The following is a 23,476-nucleotide window of genomic DNA, read 5'->3' on the forward strand; positions in this document are numbered from 1 at the left end:
CGATTCCTGGAACATACTGGGGACGTTCCTGCCTTAATTTCTTTGCTCTCGCCTCTCCCTCTGCCTCCAGTGCTCTTCTGCCAGCTATCTGCTTGGCTAACTCTCTCACCTGCAAGTCTTTACTCAAATTTTTCCTCTCTTGAAAGCCTATTCCAACCACTCGCTTCATATGGTGAATACCACCCATCCCACTCCTTGATCCTAGGCCCTATATCCCTTCCCTGCTATATTTTTTCTTCTTTGCATAGCACTCACTACCTTCTAACCCCCTCTGAGGTGCATTTACCATGATGCCAATGAAACCTAAGCTTCAGGGCCCCTTTCCTGCTTAGGCCTCTTCCAAAGCCATGGGAGAGGCCCTAGCAATGTGTTCACATAGCCACATGTTTCTGTAACATTTGCAAATATAATATATTTTAACTACAATTGCCTGAGACCATTGTCTGTTTCCACTCGACCTTCCTCTCTGTCAAGTTTTCCCTTGCAGGCATTTTTGAGGTCTGGCTAAGGGGAGATTGAATTGAGGATACATTTAGTTTGAGCATCGTGGGATGTAATTAGTGGTGTGCGGTTACTTCCCTGTAGAGCTCAGTTATTGCTAAGTCACCCTGGTATGGGAAGAGCTCCTAGGAAAGCGGCTACTACCTGCTGGCCATAGAGTATATTGCTTTTTGACTGTGGACTAGAGTGCTTGTCACCAAAATTATATGGGTAGTAAAGGAAGAACACAGTGTGAAATTAACAAAGCCAAGTAATTTGTAGAAAATCCTTCCACATTTTACAGCTCATATTTTAAAGCAAATTAATCAAGCTTTTCCCAAATGTGACATCAATCCTAAAAATTTTTATGAAATGACCAAGTTGTGAAGTCAAGAGAAATTTTTCTAATCAATGATAGAAAGTTTTTTGATTAACCATGCAAGAAGGAAGATGGAATTATCTTCCTATTCTCTTAATAGAAAAGGTTGCAAGATTACCAAGAAGAGGTGATCGAAGATAATTCAGCCAAAAAATGTCCATTGGATAGTAAATTAATAAGAATATTTTGTGACTTTTTCTGGATTTTGTCATTTTTTTGCTTTTTAATATGTGTAAATTATTGTGATTTCTCATTTTAAATAAATATTTTGTATCTAGATTTACATTTGTAATTTTGCATCCTTTTTTGTTAAAGAAGGCCCACCAAGTTGTATAAACTTTAGGCCTCACAAGACTCGGATGTATCCTGACCATGCTATATGATTTACTTACTTGTTCTGTCAGGAATCTTAGTTCACTGGTGTATCTTAAGCACTTGAGCAGTGGTTGGCCCATAGCAGGCACTCAATAAATATTTGTTGAATGAAAAATTGATTAATAACATTACAGTGAAACATTGGTGTTAACCTTATTTAATTCTGCTGAAGAAAAGTCAATGTTGACATGGAGGAAAGTAGAAGTAAACTGCAGTTCATGGGAAACTCCTCCTTGAAACTCTGTACTTTGTGTAACTAAGGGCATGGAAATAAATTCCTATTCATAGGTACTTTATTCAGTAGTCATTAGCTACCATGTTTTCCGAAAGGATCTGGATCACTTTTTTTTTTTTTTTCTTAGATTCTATTGCCTTATTCCTCAGCTAGGGACCCATGACTAGCCTCAGCTGGCTTTTTGCATCACTCTACTTCAAGGGTGAGAAATTTAGTTTTATAATTATAAGGAGGTGGTGGCATGTAGATAGCCACTAGGAAGCTAATACACCAGTTGGTTTTTCTTAAGTCAAGGATCAGGCAGCGGGAAAATAAAGGTAGACTATTTTTTACTTTCTTATATAAACTCTGTTTAGATAGCGACCTTTGTTTAGCCATTGGGCAGTAGAAACGAAAATACTTCTCAAGCAAAGGAAGAAAAAAACAGAATACTTAGATTTAAAAAAAAATATATGCATAGTGATATAGACCTTAAAAACAAGAGCTGAGCCTTAAGAAAAGCAGAGTCTTGTAGAATTTCAGCTTGGGGAATTTTTACTTTGGTAGAAATACAGAAAAAAAAAATTGTATTGAATGACTAGTGGAGGGTAGATATAGTTCACTTAAACACTGAAACTTAAGCACCTCTTTTTTCGTTACGCCCTCATAGGGCTTTTAGAGGCCAGAGCCTTTTTTTTTTTTGAGAACACTTTTTTCTGGATATAGAAGGGAAGGCTCATTAGCAGTAGTGAAGAAAGCAGTAAGCTAATGAAGGTCTTAGGTGTTGTCTGGGTCCTATTTGCTTTCTCAGTTTGACAGCACTCACACAGCTGTTTTCTAGAATATAATTTGCTGCACTCCAGTTCCACATCTAGCAAGTGTCGACAAAGAACATCAATAAGTTCTCCAGACTGAGCTTTTGTCAACGCTAACCTTGCAAAATGCATGCCGCCTAGACTTGTGAGCACCATTGCTAAATGGCTCTGCTGTTGGAGAGTTTTGTTCGATTAGGGCCCTGAAGAGATTATTGGGGCAGTAAGATTCTCCTCCCACATTATTTCCCATAGGTTTGAGGGCAACAGTTGGACTCAAAAGTTCCTGGCTAAAGTAAAGAGATTTCTTGCTGAGAACTGTCTTTTCTCAGAAAAGAGGTTTAAAAAAAATCCCCTTTAGCAAAAGCTACTGTAGAGTGTGGAGTATCAGTGCACCAAGGCTGTCACCTACACCATCTCCGCTAGACTATCAGCACGATGAAAAGCACAGAGTGGAGGAAACCCCATCATTCTTGAACATTATTAATCTTTTTTTTTTTTTTTTTTGCCTAACGCCCAAGGAAGTGCTCCCGAAGCACATTATTTCCTAAACCAGGTTAGGACTAATTAAATAACTCTCAAACTGTCTCAAAAGTAAAACAGATGGTTTTCCTTCTTTTTAAATAGGATGTTCTCCCAAATTATCTCCTCTGGAGGTAGCACTAGAAATAAATAAAATGGCTACTCTGTTGTGATGGGTCTATCAGAAAGTGAAGAAAAGAACTTTCGAGAAAAAAAATAAAGTAGAAGCAAGGATTTAAATTATTCATCAAGCCTCTCTCAGCCTGCTTCCTCTCTTGCCTGGTGAATGACATACCCCATGTGGGTCCTGAGCATGGTCAGAGGATGGTGTTGACTCTAGTGGAGGCCTCCTTTGGGACTGGTTTATTTGGATACTTTCTACCAGAACGTTAGGTAGCATTTTCTTTTCCCACCTGAGTATTGCATAATGCAGTATTCTGAATTTTATTTCTGTTCTCAGCAATTTGTTGCTTATATGCACTTAAAATGGATGGCTTTCATTGCACCTTTATGCAAGAAATTTGTCAGGTTGAATTTCCTCTCAGTGAGTCAAAAGATGAGCTGAACACTGATATATTTTAAATATAAATTAAACATTCTTTACATAATTAGTGGCTTTATGTTCTTCAAAAAGAATGAAATGAGCTAGTTAATTGATTGCTCGCTGACCTTTCCCTGACGCTTGCCCCATGTAAGCATTCGGTGTAGTCAGTGATTCCTCCTTTAATGTCTACGTTTCCTTCTATTTTAAGATTGTAGGGAATGCCAGTCAGGTTAAGGACACTGAAACCCAAAGGAAAAACAAGGGACTTCCTTAATACTGTTCTAGTCTGGTTGATTTTCATTGCCAATTACTTGCATGTGCTCATACAGGGCATCCTTGCTTTATACGGTTACCATATGTGTGAATTTCAGTCAACACTGTACTGTGCAAAATCAGGGCTGCTTGTGTTTATATATGTATGTATATCTGCGCATGTATTTATTTTTAATCTTGAATGTGCTTATTTTTTCAGATATATGAAAATGGTAAAGACACTGGAGAGATCTCTGTCTGTATCAGTAAAAAAGATCTGGGACCTAATAGCCCAACTCAAACTGGCTATATGATGGAAAGAGTGAGTTTTCTGACCATTCATGACTAGGAGCATTTTCCAAGTTACCTGTAGTTAATTTAGACAATTACATCTTTAAAGTTGTTTAGAAAAGATCAATCATTTGCTGATCTGTAAAGATTTACAGTTTCAAGCTTGACTTCTGGATTCCAGAGGTTCTCAGCTTCAGTATAATATTAACTCCTGTCCTCTTACTGAATAGCATCTTAATCGTCATTATGCTTTTATTTGAAAATCTGTCTACACTGGACTCTGGAATTGCCTTCTTGTTTACACATTGAAAAGAAGTGACCTGATATCCAGTGGAGGGTGTATTCTGGGTCTAGGGTTATTTCCAAGCCCTAGACCCTGAGCAAGTGACACACAACCTTGGTCTTTGCCTGTGCTCATGGTGAGCAAGTCCAGATGGCTTATCTTAGGCATTCTTACCTTTGCCTATTTTCCAGACAATTGGGATGTTTCTCAGGCAGAACCAACATGTTCGGGGTCTTTATTTTGGGTCTTTGTCTTGCATGAAAGGACACTGAATACCCTGTTGTTTACAAATTGGGGTTATTCGCCCGAGCGCACACCAGTGTTTTGGGCTCTGTTGCTTGACCTTTGTTCAGAAGCTTGCTCCTTTTTCTCCCCGCGTCAGTTCGTCACCCTCAGACTTACCTCTCCCTGGTGGTATCCATTACCTGGACTTCACAGTGAGTCAGAAAGGTTGATCATCTGATCATTAGCTGAGCTCAGAAGAGATGGGAAGAGCTACCTTGATTGATTAGAGAGAGAGATAAAGAGCCTTGGCTGGTTTTCTTTTACCATCACATCCCTGGCCATATAAATCACCATGATACAAAAGCCTTCCTAGAATTCTCTACCTGTAATGCCTCTTTTTCACAGTAGAATATTTTCCTTTTTGGGTCATATAAAAAATTGAAGATGGCACTTGTGTTAGATTACACAGGAAGATATTGTCCGTAGAAAGCTTTTGTTGGCTAATGGCACACTGAAACTGACCTGTAATTTGCTTCTATGTGCAAGAAAATCTGGGGGAAACCCTTTAACTGGGGGCATTATAAAGCTCTTTGTTTGGGAGAGCTCTTGTGACACCTGAGGACAACCGTTCCCTTGGTGCACACTTGTCTCAATCACTAGCCTAAGATGTTTCACACTCTTCTCAGGTCCCTGAACAAATTCTTATCCTATAAAGGCCTGGTGATGATAGCTTTAAAGTTAAATGGGTGAAGATTATCACAATTTTTGGTCACTATAGCCCAGCCCTCACCGACGACCTAGAGATGAAAGGCACCGAGGCCTTACCTCCTGTAGGCTGTCAAATGCTCATCTTTGAACACCTAAAATGCAGTGTGTTGTCAAGTTGAGAAAATAGAGATTGTGATGCAGCTCCTGTGAAAGTGAATTTGGTTAAGTGGTCAGGCGTTCACATCCCTTCTCTACCACACACTCCTGTTCTTTGTGTACTTATTTCCCTGGATCAGGCCTTAAATCTTTTATGTCTTCACCCTCTACAAAAAAGGTGATGCCTATATAGCAAAATCACTGTGATTTAAAAAATGATCAATATCACGTTTTCTGAAATAATGGCAAAGCCACAAAAAATAAGCTCAAGGGCTAAGACCACACAAAAATAAATGCAGAGCTTTATAAATACAATCCGTGGATTTCAAAACTTGTTTGTGGTCCCAGTGGAAAAACAAAACACAGATTTTTAGTATTCTAACACCTTTGCCTTTTATATTCCTGAAGAGAATAGTAATCGTTATTTTTAAGCCAAAGGACTTGGCTATGCTTTATGAAAAGTATTAACTTTAAGGAAAGGAAAGATGTATCATCATTTTCAGCCCTTCTGATGCTCAAGGCTAAAAAATCTGGTCAGTGCAGAGCTGATAAAAACAATATAAAGCTGATGACGTTGGAGATAAGATTATTTATCCCTAATTAGGGGAAAGCCCAAGCCTTAGGCCTTCTATCTATATCTATAGATATAGTTGCTGGTCAAAGAAAATATTTTACTCAGTCAAGAGTTTGTAGCCAATAGCTGAAGAAATGGAGATATATGACAGGCTTGCAACTTCCTCTCCTTTTCTCTGGGCCTCGGCATTTAGCACGTCTCAATATAGCTTCAATGGGAATTAATAGAAGGAGCAAAAAAGGCCCCCTGAACAGCAGCTAGGCAAGGAAAGGCTACAGCTATATCCGCATCCCTGCCGAGATTACTGAGTAACAAGAAATCGAGAGACAGAAGCACTAAGGGAGAGAAGAAAAGGAAACCTGTGACAGAAGGCTGGGGGGAGAACAGAGTGATGGATAGTGTGGGGCGCAGAGAGGCAAACAGGCCTAAACACTCAAACAAAGGTGACAGATAATGAGGAAAAGTGTCTTTTAAAATTCCGCTGGATTTACTTTCATTTGAAATATGCCTTCAGTTAGAAATATCTTGATAATTTAGAGTTCCTAAATGTAAGAGAGAAGCAAACACAGACAATGCTATTATTTAAAATATTAAACGACAGCATTTCATACTTCACACTTCAATTACATCTTATTTGAAACTTGAAAACGTCCGTTACTGAAGCCTCTCACAAGCTTCTGCAGGGCCCTTAATTAATACATCCGGGAAGAGTTCTTCTGGGTGAATCAACATAGGCTGGAAAGTCACGTTGATTTTTGCAATCCCGTCAGTGGTGGATTGTTCCACTGTTGGCTACCTGAGGTTAGTCGGGGATGGGAGGTTGCTGATTGTAAAGCTTGACTATACTCTGGAAAGACCCAACAGAATGTGTAGCTCAGACAAGAAAAGCATAACCCTTATCAAAGAGGACTGCTACTGTGTGTAGAAGCTAAACGCTCTTTCTGTAAGACTGTCACATCTGCTTTCAGTCCTGGTGCCCAAGGGTCAGAGCTCAATCACAAGCCTGTGGCACCCCCTGCTGGTTAAAAGCTCGTGCTCATTTTGTTACTTTACACTGAGCTAAACATTGCCGTCATTTCACACTCCTTTTAACATTCTATATGAATTTAATTATCATTTGTTTGGACTTCATTTGTTACAGAGTGGAGACAGTTTATTACAGGTGTTCACATTTTATGTTATTTCTTTTTCTTCTTCATTTCCCCCCTCCCCACCCCACAACCAGTTACGTCTCAAGATTCATCAAAGACTTCAAGGTTCTTCCATCAACCCACCAGGCCTCAATTTTTCTTCAATCCGGCTTTTCGATGAACATGGTCAAGAAATTAAGAATCCACTTTTGCTGAAGAATGAGCAAAAAATTTGGGTGTCTTATGGGAAAGCGTACAGGTAGGAGCAAGGTGTTTATTCTCTGTCCTCAATCTTTCTGGGGGAAGCTAATTTAAAAGGAGAGTTGAGAAGACAAGTAGTACCCTTTTCGAAAAAAAAATTATTTTGAATTCCAATAAAATTCCAGGGGTGTTTTGTGTGTGTGTGTGTGTGTGAGGCAGTATTGTTTGTGGAATATGACATCTCTCTCTCTCTCTCCCCCTCTCTCTCTCTGACTTTCTGTCTTAATGCCTTGTCATAGTTCTTGAAGTCTGCCTGTCAGCACAGCAAGTGGGATTTGTTCATGTCTGAGTAGTCACCTTAATGATAGCAGATGGAAACGCCACGGGGGGCCCAAGCCCATCACACTGTCATTGTCGCGCACTGCCCTGACCTGCTTCCACTCCTCTATTTTTTTGTCCCTTTTTAAAGGAGAAATGGATGGTAATTGAAAAGGATCTTAAGCAAGATTTATGAAGCTGTAGACAACATGATTCCCCACTCTCTCTCTATGTTTTCACAAATAAAGTCTTAACCTTTTAAGCACCCATGACAGGACAGCTAAAGATAAATTGGTAAAGCTCGTAAGCCCTATCCTATCAAAGTTACATTCCTCAAAAGTGCCTTACATTATCCCACAATAATTACTGGTTATTACTGAGCATTGTGTAAATTTTCATAGATTGGTAAATTCCTGCATAAAATTATCTGCGTTTCTGAGAAAAGAAAAAGGCTTCAGCCTATAGGCACTGATGAGCCGGGCTGTTGTGTGGAATATCTTGGAAATTTATGCATATTTTGACAGGACACATCCAGATGAACTCTGAAACTGCTTGTCAGGAAACTTAAAGACACTTTTTTGCCTACTTTTAATCTTTCTGTTTTGTTTTGTTTTTAGCTCTTTATTTATCTGTGGAACAGAATAGGGGAAATGATTTTGCTTGTAGACTATAACTGATCATATACTAATTATATCAGAAATACCATAGACAGAACTAGGAGCTGATTAGATTCACTATATATTCTAATAGTCAAAATTTCAAAGACAAACAAATCTACTCAGAAATCCATGAAGGTTTTGGGAGACGTTGGTAGGATTAGTTGTGGGTAGCATGTTAACAAAATCTATTTCATCTGTCCCAGTAGAGTAAAATTAAAATGCTTAATAGTATCTTATGCTGTGTAATATATTAAACTAAAAAGTATCTGTAAGGAATGGTGCTTTTTCTATAGGCAGATTTCAAAATATAATTTAATTACCTTGTGAGAATTATTTTTACAATGATAAAAACAGTGATGAATTTTAAAGTGGCACAAATTCTTGTATAATTTAGCAAGCTCTTCCAATTACAAGGAAAGGCTTTAATAAATCTATCTAATAATTTTTTCTTAAATATCTTAAAGTGAAAGTAATGACTGATTAATTTTGATGTTTTTAATGATGTTTGCTATAATACAATATTTTAATATGATTAAACACTTGTTCTTAGTTAATTGGGTCATATTTGTGGAGTAATTAAAATACTACTAAGTATCTGGAATATTCTAAAATCAATTCAGGATTGTAACTGGCAGAATTTATGTGTATATATTAGTTTGTATATCATAGCTATTTTAATAGCATAATGTATTTTTTTTTCTGGTTTTGAATCCAATATAAAGCACTAGGGAAACATAGGATTTTATGACTATTGAAACTTCTAAACTAATATCAAAAAAGTTATTTCCATCGAGTTTAAAATATATTGAGAAAATGTGTAATATGTACTAAGTAAATGATCTTCATTTTTAGGGAGTAATTCTAACGTGTCTAATATATGTTGATATGGGGGGGTTAGATTACTCATTTGCAAAAGATGATTTTGCCAATATCTGCTTCTATTTTGAGTCCTTTAATTGTTTTTCTCTCAATTTTTATTTTGAAAAATATCCAATCTACAGAAAACTTGATACAATGAAGACTTATATATCCTTCACCTGGGTTCAGCATTTTAAAGATTTTGTCACATTTGTTTTACCTCTCTTACGTCTCCTTTCTCTCTCTTTTGAATTATTTGGAATTAATTCCACACAATCACTAAAGCTTTATTCCTCAATGCTACAGGTCACATAACTGAAGAACAGGATGTTCTTCTCTATCACCACATTATATCTAACACAGTAGACACTAATATAATATCATTTAATATGTAATCTATGTTCAGATGACCCAAAATCTGCCTTAGAGCTTTTTTGTAATCCGGTATCTAAATAAGCTTTATCTGTTGCATTTAGTTATTTTCCTTAGTTCAGGCACTTTTCTTGTAGAATGTCCCATGTTCTAGATTTGTGTGTTTTCTCATGATTAGATTCAGTTTAAATATTTTTGGCAATACTACACAGGTGATGTGATTGAGTCCCATGATTCTAAAGTTAATAGCAAGTGTTTGTCACCAATTTCAAAACCAAAATGGCTCATAGTTGACATAGTGGCCATTCTTTTTATTTAAGATCTGTTTTCCATTTGATTTTATTCTCATGTAATTAAATTAACCTAAAACAACGCACCTAACAGTATGTAATATGAAAAAATCAAATCAGCATAGCGTTTAGTGAGCTCACAAAAAAATAGTTGTTTGTAGCCAAATATGAAGGATCGCTTTAATTATAAGCTTCAAAGATTATTCTGGGTGTATTGCATTGTAGTTATACATGAAAAATGAATGTTATAGGAATGACGGTTGTTTTCTCAACTAAATATTTAGCTTTTATTAGTGAAATTATTTTAAAAAATTATGTGTTGCAACTATCCTTGGCATATTATAAATCAAACAAATAAAACATGCATGTCAGGATCAGTATATGATACCAACAGTAGTGCTGTGTAATAAGACATTCTCTTATTTCTGGGTTTTATTAGATGTGGATATGATTTTATTGTTTATTTGTACTCAAATTTCAGTGTTTGTATAATTTTGCAGATAGAGTTGATGTTTTTTTCCATTTTTCAGATCTCCACTAAACCCTGTTTTGGGTTTGACCTTTGACCAGGTGACTGCATTTGCCAGAGGTGGCGTTACAGTTGCATATAAAACCTTCCTGGATCCTAATGCGGTTCTGCTACCTGGATGTGGCAAGTAAATGAAAACAAGTGCTCTGTGAAAGCAATCAGAATCACCTAACCCGGTTTCCCCAGAGTGAGAGATTTAAACACTAAAAGATGTTCCTTAAATCATCTTCAATAAGGAATTATTTGTTTTATTGACTTATTTCATGATATAATGAACTAGTGCTTAAAAGATTTATCATTAACTTTCCTTGAGTTTTAAAAAACATATGGGGCAATGAGCAGAGTCTACTTTCTGCTTTGCAAAGGTAACAATTTTATCTGATATGTAAAAACTGTTTTTAGTGGATGTTTCTAGATTAATAATTTTGAATGGAATCATTAAAATGTTAAATAATATGTTTTCTTATATGAATGTTCATGTGTAAGCATCTCATCTGATGATAATAAATTGCAAACAAAAGCAATATGCTGGAGGCTTGGTGGCATAATGAGAAGAAGAGCAGGAGTTTGAAGATCTGAGCTCGTTGTCCATGAGCAAATGGGTGTCAGTTTCCTATGGATTGATAATAAAACACAACAGTTACTGAGTGTTGACCACAGGCAGGCGCAGTTCTAAATGAACTGGTTAAGAACCTATTTAATCCTCAAAACGATTATTTTAATCCCATCATGCTTATTAGCCTACTATTACTCCATTCTCTAGAGACAGAAACTGAGGCACAGAAGGGCAAAGTCATTTGCCCATTCACACAGCGTGTACATGATTGAGCTAGGATTCTAACCCAGATTGTCTTTCTTAAGAACTGAGGGCTTAACCCCTATCCAGCACTGTCTAACAGAGTTTTCTATGATGATGGAAGCAAAATTTATGACCATTGAGCACTTGAAATGTGACTAGTGTGACTGGGGAACTGAATTTTAAATTTTGTTTAAATTAAAATAATTTTAATTTAAGTAGGAATATGTGGCTTATGCCTGCCACATTGGCCATTGTAGCACGATACTGATACCATGTGATCTATCTATAAGGTCCCATCTAGCTTTAATATTTCATAATGTAACAAATTACAACTTTCCTTAATATACACGTGAAAAGAATGAAATGCAGGGCAGATCCAGAGAACCAAAAGCACTCTGACAAGGTCGCTCAGTCTAGCTAGTGTCAGCCTATCGCTAAATATGTCTAGAAAGACAAAATCTTTGGTCTTCTCCATCCCCTGGTGACTGCCTGCACTTTCCAGACAAGATTATAATGTTTTGTCTCATTCTCTTTCTCTTTCTAGATAGAAAATAACTCAGCACACTTTTTCATAAGCATTTTCATTTATGAGAAGATTTATTTCACATGCAGTAATCTTCCTCTAAGCTGTTAAATTTGCCTTTCCTTCAGTCTTTAGCTAGGAGTTTAATTTTTAATTTATGTATTGCTTCTTAATTTTACTTCCCCAGGTGCAATGAATACTGTTTTAATGAATGGATTTAAATTAGATCTAATTCCCTAGGTATAACAAAGTGAAACTGCCCTATTGAACACAAACTAATTTGAAGATAATTACTTAATTCTTAGATTCCATTTGAATTTTCTTTGTATACTCTAAAGTGGATCATTCGAAATCTCAGTCATCATACTCTTATTTATATTTCTCATACTGTTGAAAGAAAAATACTATCACCATTCACAGGACTGGTTTCTGTTGAATAGCATTCTGTATGGTACATCTTAACATATCAGTGTTGAGCCAGGTAATTTTCTTTAGGGTAAGGATTGGCTCACTATTAAAATAAGTGATTTGGCTGAGCTAAGAATGAAATCAACCTCTCCAGTTTGTGGTTTGTCCATGTACCCTCTAGACTGCGTTGCCTCTTCAAAGACTCTATTAAAAATAGCAAACTAATGTTCTTAACACAACCATTATAAATATAAAAGCATCCTTTATTTTTTATAGACATGTATTTAGACTATAAATTTAACAGTGAAGATGGTCTCCACTGAGTGATTCTGTAAGATTAAAAATTATTTTTAGTTTCTTTGTTCTATTAGTAATTAATTAGGCATAGAATCCCCCCAACATAAAAAATAATTGCAGGAAAAAATTTAAAGCCTTCCCTTTCCCAATACTAGATACCAAGGTACTTTACAAATTTCTGTTTGAGAAGATTATGGACTATACGTTGGTTTTTCTCTCACTAGAAGAGTATAAGATGCATAAATTATTATACTGATAGGTTAAAGAGTTCTAAAATTAAACTCATTTTATTCTAACAAGAACAATTAAATATTTTATTTTATTAGCTGGGAAGTTTGTGAGGGATTTCCAGTTAATTTCAATGGTACCAGTCAACAGATACCGGATCAATTTGAAAAGGTGGACTTGGAGAACCATTTCCTACAGAACAAGGTCAGAATTATTTGTTGTTCTTAATAAGGGTATTTTGTGTATTGGACAGTCAGTCAATACATGGTGTCTGAGTAGATGTTTGTGAAAGTTTTTGAAAACTATAAATTATTTTACAAATGTTGGGGGCAAGTGTTATACTTTACTTTCTGTTAATTAAGCACTTTAAAACTGAATCGATATTGGGAAGAGTTGAGGGGAGGGAAAGACTGGGAGTTTGGGATTAACATATACACTCTACTATATTTAAGATAGATAACCAACAAGGACCTACTGTATAGCACAGGGAACTCTGCTCAATATTCTGTTAATAACCCAAATGGGAAAAGAATTTGAAAAAGAACAGGAAAAAAAAAAAAAACCTGAACCAATATATAGCACTTCTACTTGAAAAAATCTACCTAAATTATATCATTTAAGTACTATTGTTTAGCGTATTTTCTTTATACCAACTGTATTAATAAGTTGCATTTGTTTAAGAAATTCTTTAAGATGGCTGTTACATCTTTATACCTTAGGATCTGATCTGTTTGCTCTGTGGGTCAATGTTTCTAAGTAACATGAGTTCTCTAGAAACCCAACCCGTAACAACTCAATCCAGAAGGTCTTTTTATTCATTTACATTTAGAAATTTATCCTGCCAGTAAAGCATTTTCTCCTTGCACTGAGCTATGAAAGACATTTTAAACCTGTCTCCAAAGAAGGAATAATTCTTTTGTTTTTCTCAGCTGGTAAGTTATGTAGGGTTGTTGTTCATTTCAGCTGCATAAGCTTTAGTTTTTTAATTCATGAAATCAAAACCAAAAGGCACCCACTGAGATGGAGATGCCCAAAGAAAGTAGGGCTTCCTGTTAACCTAGTCTGAGCCCTTTCTTTGTAAGAGACAATGCAAAAGACGCATTGTCCCAACCTGCTCTTTTTAAATTTCTCCATGTTGCCCATTCAGTCTTCTATGTCAAAATTTACACCGAAAATATTAGTTATTTCAAGGTGCGTATGAATCTAAATAGTATAATTGTAAAAAGAGAATAAAATAAATACTTATTTATAATCCTGTTTTTGAGCAAATTTAGAAAATAAATGTAAGTTGAGTGGTGTACTAAGAATTAATGCCTTTTATATTTTATATTCATCTGACATTAAGGTTTATTTACCATAGTTCCGATCCTCTTGGCATTCCTTTTTAGTTTTTGGCTGTAACATTATTTTCCTGCTTAAAAAAGTTAATATGACTGACTGTTGCCTGTTGAAGTTCCATATCCTCATCTGGCCTTCATTGATCTCCAGGACGCTTCTCCAATCTTCCCCCCACTCTCAACTTGTCTTTCCAGTCCTCTCCGCTTCTTGATCTTCTTTGTACCCTGCACTACAGTCAGAGCCAATGAATTGGGTCCCCTACATGTTTTACAGTTTGGTTTACTTGTGCCGTGGCATGTATTATTCTTTGCTAGGATACAACCCCCACCATTACCATTCCTTGCTTTTTAAGGCTTTCTTCAACCCATCTTCTTTCATGAAGCCTTCTCAGGTGCTCCAAACCTCAAATGATTTTGTGTTCTCAGAACTCCTTTTTGTCCTTTGAAAATTGTTCCTAGAGTTTGTGTTTTGATATAGGCATTTGCGTTTGGTATAGGCATTTGCTTTTGTGTCTTTCTCCTTCACTAAATTGATAATTCTTTGGACACAGATTTTATGTCTTACTCATCCTTGTATTCATGAGTGCTGGAGCAAAGTCTTGAATGTAGGGCAAGTGCACAGTACATTTTGATGAATGATTTTTAAAATTTAGTTATAATCTCTTTCAAGGCTCACTATTCTGTAATAGTTTTTGTGTGTTAGCCAAGCTAGATTGTTCATTTGTTGTTTTCTGGGCACTCCATGATTTCTGTTTTTATACCTGTGTGGATCCCTCTGCCTGGAATTCAACCTCTCTTTCTTTGTCACTACCCCCTACCTTCTCTGTCACCCTTGTGCCACATCCTAGCATGGTGTCGGGCATATAGTTGGCATTCAATAAATGCTTATTGAAATCCTGCCCATCATTCTAGCCTTATCTGATTTGTGCCTGCTTCATGAAATCTTTCTTTACCCCAGCCCCATCCCCAAACCAGATATAATGTTCCTGGCTTTGATTCCCCCATTGCATCCATTCTGTACCATTTAAAATGACATTGAACTTGGTGCTGTTCCTCTTGCAACATTTTTTGCATGATTTGAAGTCAATCAGTGTTCCAAGTTTGGGCATATTTTAGGTCACATTAGAGTAGAACGGAGAGAATGGTAGATTCCACTGAGAATGTTGGTATCATATCATAAAGTTTGGTCTTAATTCAACTCAGTGTTGTTCTGTAGAAGACAAAGAGCCACTAGAAATATTCAAGCAGAGACAAGATCTGATTTGATCCTGTGTTAGGAAGATATCACCAGAGGTCCTTATTTTATCCGCCCACTCCTACCCTGCAGATTAGAAATACCTAGAGGGCAAAGGGCATTCTGATCGCTCTCCTCTCTGCTGCAGTATCTAGGTACTCAGAGTTAGCTAAGTGGAATTGAATCCACTAGTTAATTAACTCATTCAGTAAAAACCAGTTCAAACCTGGGGGAAAGAAAGGATAGTGAAGAGTTGTCAGAGGAAAAGAACCAGAAAGGCATCTTTTTTAAGCCGAAGTAGAACTTTGAAAGAAAACTATATTTTCTAATGTTGAAAAATGAAAGAATAGCAATCCACAGTTATTTCATCACTATTGATTTGTTCTAATGATTCAGTGAAAGTGAGAAAACACCTCATCTTAAAAGTTTGTATACTAGTATAAAAACAGATGTTTGAACCTGGTGTACCCCCCCCCCCCAAAAAAAAAAAAAAGTTTGTATACTATTGTATTTTTAGAAGAAGAAATTGGTTTTGAATACAATTTCAGTCCAGTCAAAATAGTAGTATAAGAAGGCAGAGATTTGATAAACTGGATAGTAAAGAGAAGCTTTCAAAGAAAAATGGCCCTCCCTTAGCTATGAAACCTTTTAAATCCTTTTAGAAAAATGTTTCCGATTACATCCAGAGAGGTGATCAGTGCATTGGAAATAGCAATTTAATAACCTGAAAAGGAGCACTTTTAAAGAGAGATGTAGGCAGAGGTGATGGATGTCTATAGAGCATTTTATTGTAGAATCTTGATGCTCATGGCAGTAAAGACACTAAGAGGATTACCACAGGGATAGAGAGGAAGGAGGCAAAAGTCAATACTCTTGATGCATACGGTTTAAAATTGGCTTGAGGTTGAGATATCAGTGCCCAACCCCTGACTGTTCTTTTAAATCTCGTATTGACAAGTAAAACCTTTCCTACAGAGAAAAATTTGGAACATATAATCCCTATTAGTAATGTGGATGACAGATCTAACCCTGACAATTACAACCTGTTGCTCTTTTATCCATTTCAAAAAAAGATTTGGAATCTACTACAAATGGACAATTTTGGTGAATACATCTTTCAACTGTTCTATTGTTACTTAAATTGGCAACATTTTTAGATTGCCCTAGTTTAAGGGCAATAAAATTATATGTTTGCATGAAATGGTTGAGGTACAAACTTCATGGTAGTTAATATAAAAGAAAAAAATTCATGAGAAGAATAGCTTGAGGAGTGCCTGGTTATGGGAAACTATAGCAGAAAAATATACTCCAGTGTATGGCAGGTCATACATTCTGTCAAAATGAAAAGGAAACTGACTTTGATCCTGGCCTTTCGGTATGATCAGACATCAGCAGGACATTAGTGGCAACTTTTAGTATGGGAACAGTAAGAAAAACACCAAGTTATGATTTTAGAATTATGGCATGTTTGTTACAAGTTTACTTGTAAATTCAGCAGTCATGGATACAAGCAGAATATATTATTCTGTATGTCACAAAGGAGGCTAGGAAAAGGCAAGCAGTTCTTTACTGTCCTATTTGTTTGAAGAGTGAGTCATCAAGATATAATATTTCCTGCAGATAATTTATACTGAAGAAAATAAAAAATTTTAATTTAAATTTTGAACTGATCGCCATTAGAATAGGACACAGAATTTTACATAAAATTCCAAGTCCTTTCCTTATTTTTAGACTAATAGTTGGAATCCAATTGAGGACTGCACACCTAGATCGTAGATACTTTGCCCTGTTAGGTTGCATTCTTATGTACTCACTAATATTTTATGCTTTCCAATTTTTCCAGTGCTTGATCTTAGAGGTGGGTGGATTGATCAACTATAGATTTAGAGAATGGAAACAATAAGAGTGACTATCAGGGGTGTGAAGAAAGAGATTTTAGAACATTTCTTGCAGGTGTGATTTTAATTTGTATAGTAAATTCTTTAACTTGGTCCTAAAATTGCTATCAAAAGCACAAATCTTTAAAATTTCTATGTAATAAACAATTTGTTTAGAATGAAGGTTGTGATCTCTGAACTCCTTCTTTCAAGAAAAATTTCATTGTCTTGTATTTTGTTCTTCAGTAGATCTGCAGGAAAAGACCTTATTACTCTGAAATTGCACAGGAATATTGAAGTCTACTCCACTTTCATTTGGGGAAAGAAAATTAAACAAGAAGTTTTCACTGGCCCAGTGCATGTATGCATCATTTTTATCACTGGCATCATCTGTATCAGCACAATTTATTCAGAAAAGCAAAATCATAATGGTCATTTAAAGGAAGCTGTGTATATAGGTATTCAAAAGAATAAAAGAAAATTTCTTGTTCTGATTCTGAACAGAACTTAAAAAGGTTTTCTGATGACATACATGGTGGTATATATTTGAAGGCCAGTCTCAATATAAATGCTTTTATACACATGCCCGTGGATGCACATGTACGCACACACACACAGACACACACACACAGACACAGACACACACATGGCATATTATGTTGCAGGTTGTCAGAGCACTTTTCTTTTCTGAATTCCGATTTTTATCTCCCCCACCCTCCTAAACATTTGGTCTAAAGCTAAACTATCAGATTAAATTAAAAAGAAAAAAGAAGGTGACATCATGAAGAGAATGTAATGGCCATTGTCAGTTTTAAGTATATTAGAACCCCAGACTTGGCAGGATTTTTTTTTTTTTTTTAATAACGTGAAATGAAGCTGAGTTAGTGGGCCTGGCTCTGTCTGGTCTATGTGGAATCACTTGGGAACCATCCAGCAAAATATCTCTCGGAGAACAGCATGGTGTTAATACTGGGTGCCAACCCAAGACAGACACAAAGGACCCCTTCGCTCTTCACCAATAAGCCAACTGTTAAAAGATTAAACCATGTTGTGGAGATAACAGGAATTTAGGCACTGGCAGCAGGTGCTGTACAAAGAAGCAGTTGGCAGTACAGTTCTTCTGTCTGACTAATTCCAGTCAAAACAATCTTCTTCCCAGTTGCAGAGGAGAGTTTTGAGTGTGATGGCAACTCGTAGTTAGGAGGTTGACTAAGAGTGCTACTTGAAATGCCGAGTCCTGCGGCGGATGGATTAGTAGAATATAGTTTATCATTGTTCAGAAACTGTGGGGGATTCCCCTCCAGAATCCAGTCACTACTGGCTAACTGGGGAGTACACAAAGAGCTGTAAGTCAAATCTGCTTATATGGTGGGGTTGCTGTATTTTTAAAATTTTATTTTCACTTATAGGAGTCATATGATATTTTCCTCTCTTGAGAAGTAACTATTTTCTGTTATAGAATAATTATCAAATACATTAGTCATACCCTTTTGTTATTGCCTGTTCACACGTGTAAAACATTATCTTTAAAATCATTGTTTAACTTTTGTGTTTTTAGAAATCATTTGCTACTCAACAAATATTTAGTATTAGCAAAGATTTAGAATAGACTTTTCAATATTAGAAAATGATTTAAATGGTTATTGGAGCAACATCATTTACTAAGTTTAAAGTATAAATTGGCATATTCCCATAATCCTATACAAATAAATATTAGTACTTAAAAAGTTAGCATGATAATTCAGGGAAAGGGATCATATAAGTTAGGAGATAAAGTTTATTAAATATGAAGGAGTAGAGTTCTGACAGATGACATGAATGACTGTTAATTTGACTACCAAGTCTAAATGAGAAATACTAGAAGGTACACAATACTTTTGACATTTGTCATCTGATAAACACACAGGCTACAGATGCAGTGTCTCCCCAGTCGGCCCCCTCCTGTCCGTTACCACAACTGTCACTGAAGTCTCAGCTCCTGTCCCTGTATTCTTACGAGACTGTACACACTCTCAACCGTTCTCCCTGCCTTTGATCTCTCCATTCTGCAATCCATTATGTTTACACTTGCCAGGTCAACCTTTCTAAATCTTCTGTAATCCAGTCCCCCCTGCTTAAAAGCTTGAAAACCCTACTGACAGCTAACTCCATAGCCTTTTACTTGACTCTTTCTAAGTTTGGCCAAATTTACCTTTTGAGCCCTACCAATAAATCCTAAGATACACAGATTGTACTAATTGGCTTCGCTTGGAATACCTTTTTATGCTGCATTTTTCCTGTCAAACTGCTTCCGTCCTTCAAGGCCTGGTCCAGATGGTACCTCTTTCAAGATGCTTCACTTTTTGTTGCTCTGCAGAAACGAGCCTACCATTCTTTGCATACTATAGCAGTATTTAATCATCCATATGGAGCTTAACGTGAATTGTGAAGGGCAGCTTCTATCTACCCACCTTGTGGCTCTCTTTGCCCCCTCCGGGTACACTATTTTTACTTCTTCTTAGCACTTCCATGGGCGTAAGAGTCATACAGGCAAGTTTCCTGCCACTTAGTTTAAGGGGTAGGAGAGATTGAAACTATTTTCTCATGTGAAATTTCAAATTACCCTTAACTTTTGTTTTTGCTTTTCTGAGAGTTAAAAACAAAAATGTAGAGTAATTAAGACACAAAGGTACAATGTGTGTGTGTGTGTGTGTGTGTGTGTGTGTTATCACCTCTACAGTTGTAAGTTCATTTAGGGGCAGGAAAAATGTTTTGTAATATTCCATACCACACAGTCCAGGGCCTTCTGTATCAGAGCTGGTGCTCAACAAATATTAATTGAATTGAGTTTAATGGGATTGAGCACTACTGGTTCAAAAGAGACCTTCTCAATCAGAAACATAATATTCAAGATCAGTCTATTTTGGGTAAGTATATTGAGGAAGGTTAACTTTCAGAGTCTAACATGCTTTTTCTCATGGTATAGGTGGATCCCAGTGTTATCCTTCATGCCTCCGTTTCCATCAGAAAGCGGAGTTTCTCAAGTAGTGAAGAGAGCAGGGGGAGTCAGATAGCACCATCGACCCTGTGGCCTGCAGCCAGTGTGTGGCTGATCACAAAGGTATCCAAGAGTGCCTGCTCTTCCTGGGCCCACTGGCTCCCTGTGCTGCTCCAGTTCCCAGTGCCCTCATGCACACAAGCATGCAACTGAAAGCATATCACTTGCTGACTGTTGTGAATCTGTGCTCTGCTCTTTGTCTAGTGAGGAGGACTCTGACATGAGCATTCAATTCACTTTTAGATGTTCTGATTAGTTCATACTCCAGAATGTATTTAAACCTCTCATAGAGCTCAGGTATAGTCCACAGACTCACCATTTTCATGAGATTTTTCTAAACGTCATTTGCTTGCACTCATTAGTCTTCAATGTTGATGTTCACAGAGCCTGCTGGATTAGAACCATATAGTGATGGCATATGGTCTTATAAGGATAGTTTTCAAAAAAAATCTCTGAGTATAAAATGTAAACAATGCCTAAGACAATACCTGTCTACTGGCACCATTTTTTAAACTTTATTCGTATCCTACTGAATCAGATTTAAACTGAGAGCATGTAGTTGCTCTCTCCTTCCCTCTTACTATTAAAATTGCCGCCAAATATTTATGTCTGAAAAGAGAGGGTGCAGCTTGTATCTACCCTTCTTGTGCCTCCCTTTGCCCCCTCCCTGTGGACTATTTTTGCTTCTTCTTAGCATTTCCACGGGTGCAGAATTACCCAGGCAAGTTTGCTGCTACTTAGTTTAGTGGGTAAGAGAGATTGAAACTATTTTCTCAAATGAAATTTCAGATTGCCCTTAACTATTATTTTTGCTTTTCTGAGAGTTAAAAAAACAAAAATATAGAGTAATTAAGACACAAAGCTACTAAGAAATATTATTCACTTCAAAGACAAAGGCAGAATGAGATTAGATGAGATATTTCTTAAATCTGCTTCCAACCTGGAGACTCTCTTAACTTCTAACCCTTTTTAAATTGTATTTTATTTCTGATTTAGTAATAATAGATGCCATTTTGTTAAACTATGATAAGCATCTTACACATTTATTATTTCATTTAATCTTATAAAAACTATGCAGGTTTTCATTATACAGCTGAAAAAACTGAGGCTAGAAGGTGGTAGAGGAAAGATTCTTGGTCTGTCTGACTTCAAAACTTACGCCATTTTGCTGTAATATAAAACACTGCTCTATATCTGACCAATTTATGAACATTGTTGGAAGTGCTCAGTTTTAGCACTTTGTGACCTCAAGTAAGTCACATACCATATTTGGGCCTTAGTCTTCTGGTAAAACAGTTGGACCAGTTAATATGGAAGGTTATTTTCCCAGATATCATATTTTGTAATTCTGTGGTATCTGTTTCTAGAATTTCGTGATGTCAGTAAACCTGTACGTGTCTAAAATTTTTCCTAAAATAATTGAAATGGTTGCTGCAAATAGTATGAGTTTTGGAGTTCGATAGATCAGAATTAGAATCCTTTGTGTAACCTTGGGAAAATTAATAGCTGCACCAAACCACAGTTTTCTTATATATAAAATGAAGTTAGTCACACCTGTCTTGCACAGTTGCTGTAGTGATTAAATGAGAAAATATGTGTGAAGTTCAAGCGTACCATCTGGTATACAGAAAGTGCTTAATACATGGTGATTCTTTTTCCTCACCACAAGGAGTTCCTTTCTGTATAGATAAGCATGTTCAAATGAAGATTCCATTCAATGCTTATTAGAACAAAAATTTAGAAAAATATATTTTTCCTAAGTCATGGTGTAGTTCTTTTCCACACAACAAAAACACGAGAAATAAAATTCACATGCTAAAAAGAAAACAATTTTGAAAATCTTTTAAGATTTAAAGTTCTATACTTTTTTTTTTTGGAAATAAATCATTTTACCTGTTAAGACAGAGAACTTTGCATGCCATAAATCCTGAGTATGTGTAAATAAATTCCTCAGTGGTTGTCACTTATTTAAAATGTTGCTTTGATTCACGAAGTAGGAAAATTGTTAAATGGCCAAACACTATTCTCAATCAATTTCCTTATCAGAGGATCCTAACATTTAAAACAAAAGCAGTTCATAAACTGCGTTAAAATGTTTAACCCATGGTTTTTGGACCCAGAGTAAAACTTTAAATTGGTACAAAGGTTGAGGATTTGTTTCGATCTTTTCAGTTCACAGCACTTTTTTTCCCTGTGAATACATATTTCCAGTAAGCTCTGTAGTTATAACTATAACAAGTGACACGTGATGGACCCCAAATCGCTGCGCTGTGAAATATGCACAGAGAAAAAGGACAAATGAAGATATCAAGGTCTGTTTTATTTTGCGCTGAACTGTAAAATGCCACCCTTGTCCGACAGAAGATCACTGATTCTGAGCAGGGCTCACTGACTGCTAAGTTGTGGGTAGTGTTTCACTTTCGGCAACTGTTAATATCCGGGCTTATCCAGGCATAATGACCTCACTATTTGTGACACATTGTTGAATTTTCTGGTTCTTTTAACTTATTTGGACCTTTCTCCCCCCTCCCTATTCATTGGAAGACTGGAATGATCCTGAGCCGTGCAATAACTCAGGGCTGCCTAGCTACTGGTCATCCAGTCAGAGTCAAGGCCACTGAGGGAACCTCACTAGAAGGATACAAACTAATCCTGCAGAAAAGGTAATGTTGATGAGCTATTTACCTCAAAACAAGAAATGTTAATTTCAAGATTTCTGAGTAGTCAAATCATGATTCTTTCTGCCTTAGATGGAATCTGCATTAGGTTTTAAATTTGTGTTCAAAATATCAATATTAATTTTTCTAAAATAAGCTTGAAAACATATGCCACTTATTTTGATAGTGTTTCTTAGATATTTTTACAAGTGAAAAGTTGGCCTTCAGTAGGTATCTGTGTTGTAGACAAGCTGCTGCTGTACTCTATAATTATTGGAACTCACTTCTCTATATCCATTTTGGTTATTAATTTAAAGATTTAATGTTCTATGTGTATTCCTAACCTTTTCTCCATCTTCTGAATATGAAATATTGAACAGTGAAAGAAAAATCGAGGAGACAAAAAAATTGCTGGATTGTAAGGCACCAAAAGTGTCATTCCTGTTTTTTTTTTTCTGACTGGAAAGGTAAAATAAAAAATAGACTTAGAAGAAAAAATTAGCAAAAAGGAAGAAAGGTAATTTACCTCCAACCACCTGGAAATATTGTTTCCTAAATGCTTTCTATTTTCTTTTTCACTTGTCTTTGATTTTAGTTAGTGTTGACAAAAACAAGTCCTGTTGCACTTCAAGACTTAGAAAGCTATTAGCCAACTACTTCTGGCTGGATAGACAGTCAAGATGTGCTTAGGGCTGAAACCAGAACTAGGGCATTTAGGCACCAGAGCAACTGGCTCAGCTACAAATACAGAAGGGAAATTTTCTCTAACATGCAAAGCAGACTGTCCAACAGGTATTAGAATATTACATAATCATTAACAATGTGATCTACAGAGTCAGATTTCTAGGTGTAAATCTTAGCTGTAACTCTTACTCTAACAACAACAAATGCCGAGCCAGACACTATT

At 36.3% G+C, this 23,476-nt stretch overlaps 1 protein-coding gene across 1 annotated transcript in view; it reads left to right on the forward strand.

Moving 5' to 3' along the window:
- The window catches only part of DCDC1 (doublecortin domain containing 1), a 398,871-nt gene that overhangs the window by 188,887 nt on the left and 186,508 nt on the right, over positions 1-23,476 (forward strand). The window contains exons 10-15 of the mRNA XM_057748255.1: positions 3,799-3,900; positions 7,041-7,204; positions 10,174-10,299; positions 12,526-12,631; positions 19,841-19,975; positions 22,457-22,575. Coding sequence (XP_057604238.1) covers positions 3,799-3,900; positions 7,041-7,204; positions 10,174-10,299; positions 12,526-12,631; positions 19,841-19,975; positions 22,457-22,575 — 752 coding nt within the window. The remainder of the gene's footprint in view (positions 1-3,798; positions 3,901-7,040; positions 7,205-10,173; positions 10,300-12,525; positions 12,632-19,840; positions 19,976-22,456; positions 22,576-23,476) is intronic.

Source organism: Hippopotamus amphibius, chromosome 9, assembly GCF_030028045.1.
Source record: "Hippopotamus amphibius kiboko isolate mHipAmp2 chromosome 9, mHipAmp2.hap2, whole genome shotgun sequence".
Classification (NCBI taxonomy): Eukaryota; Metazoa; Chordata; class Mammalia; order Artiodactyla; family Hippopotamidae; genus Hippopotamus; species Hippopotamus amphibius.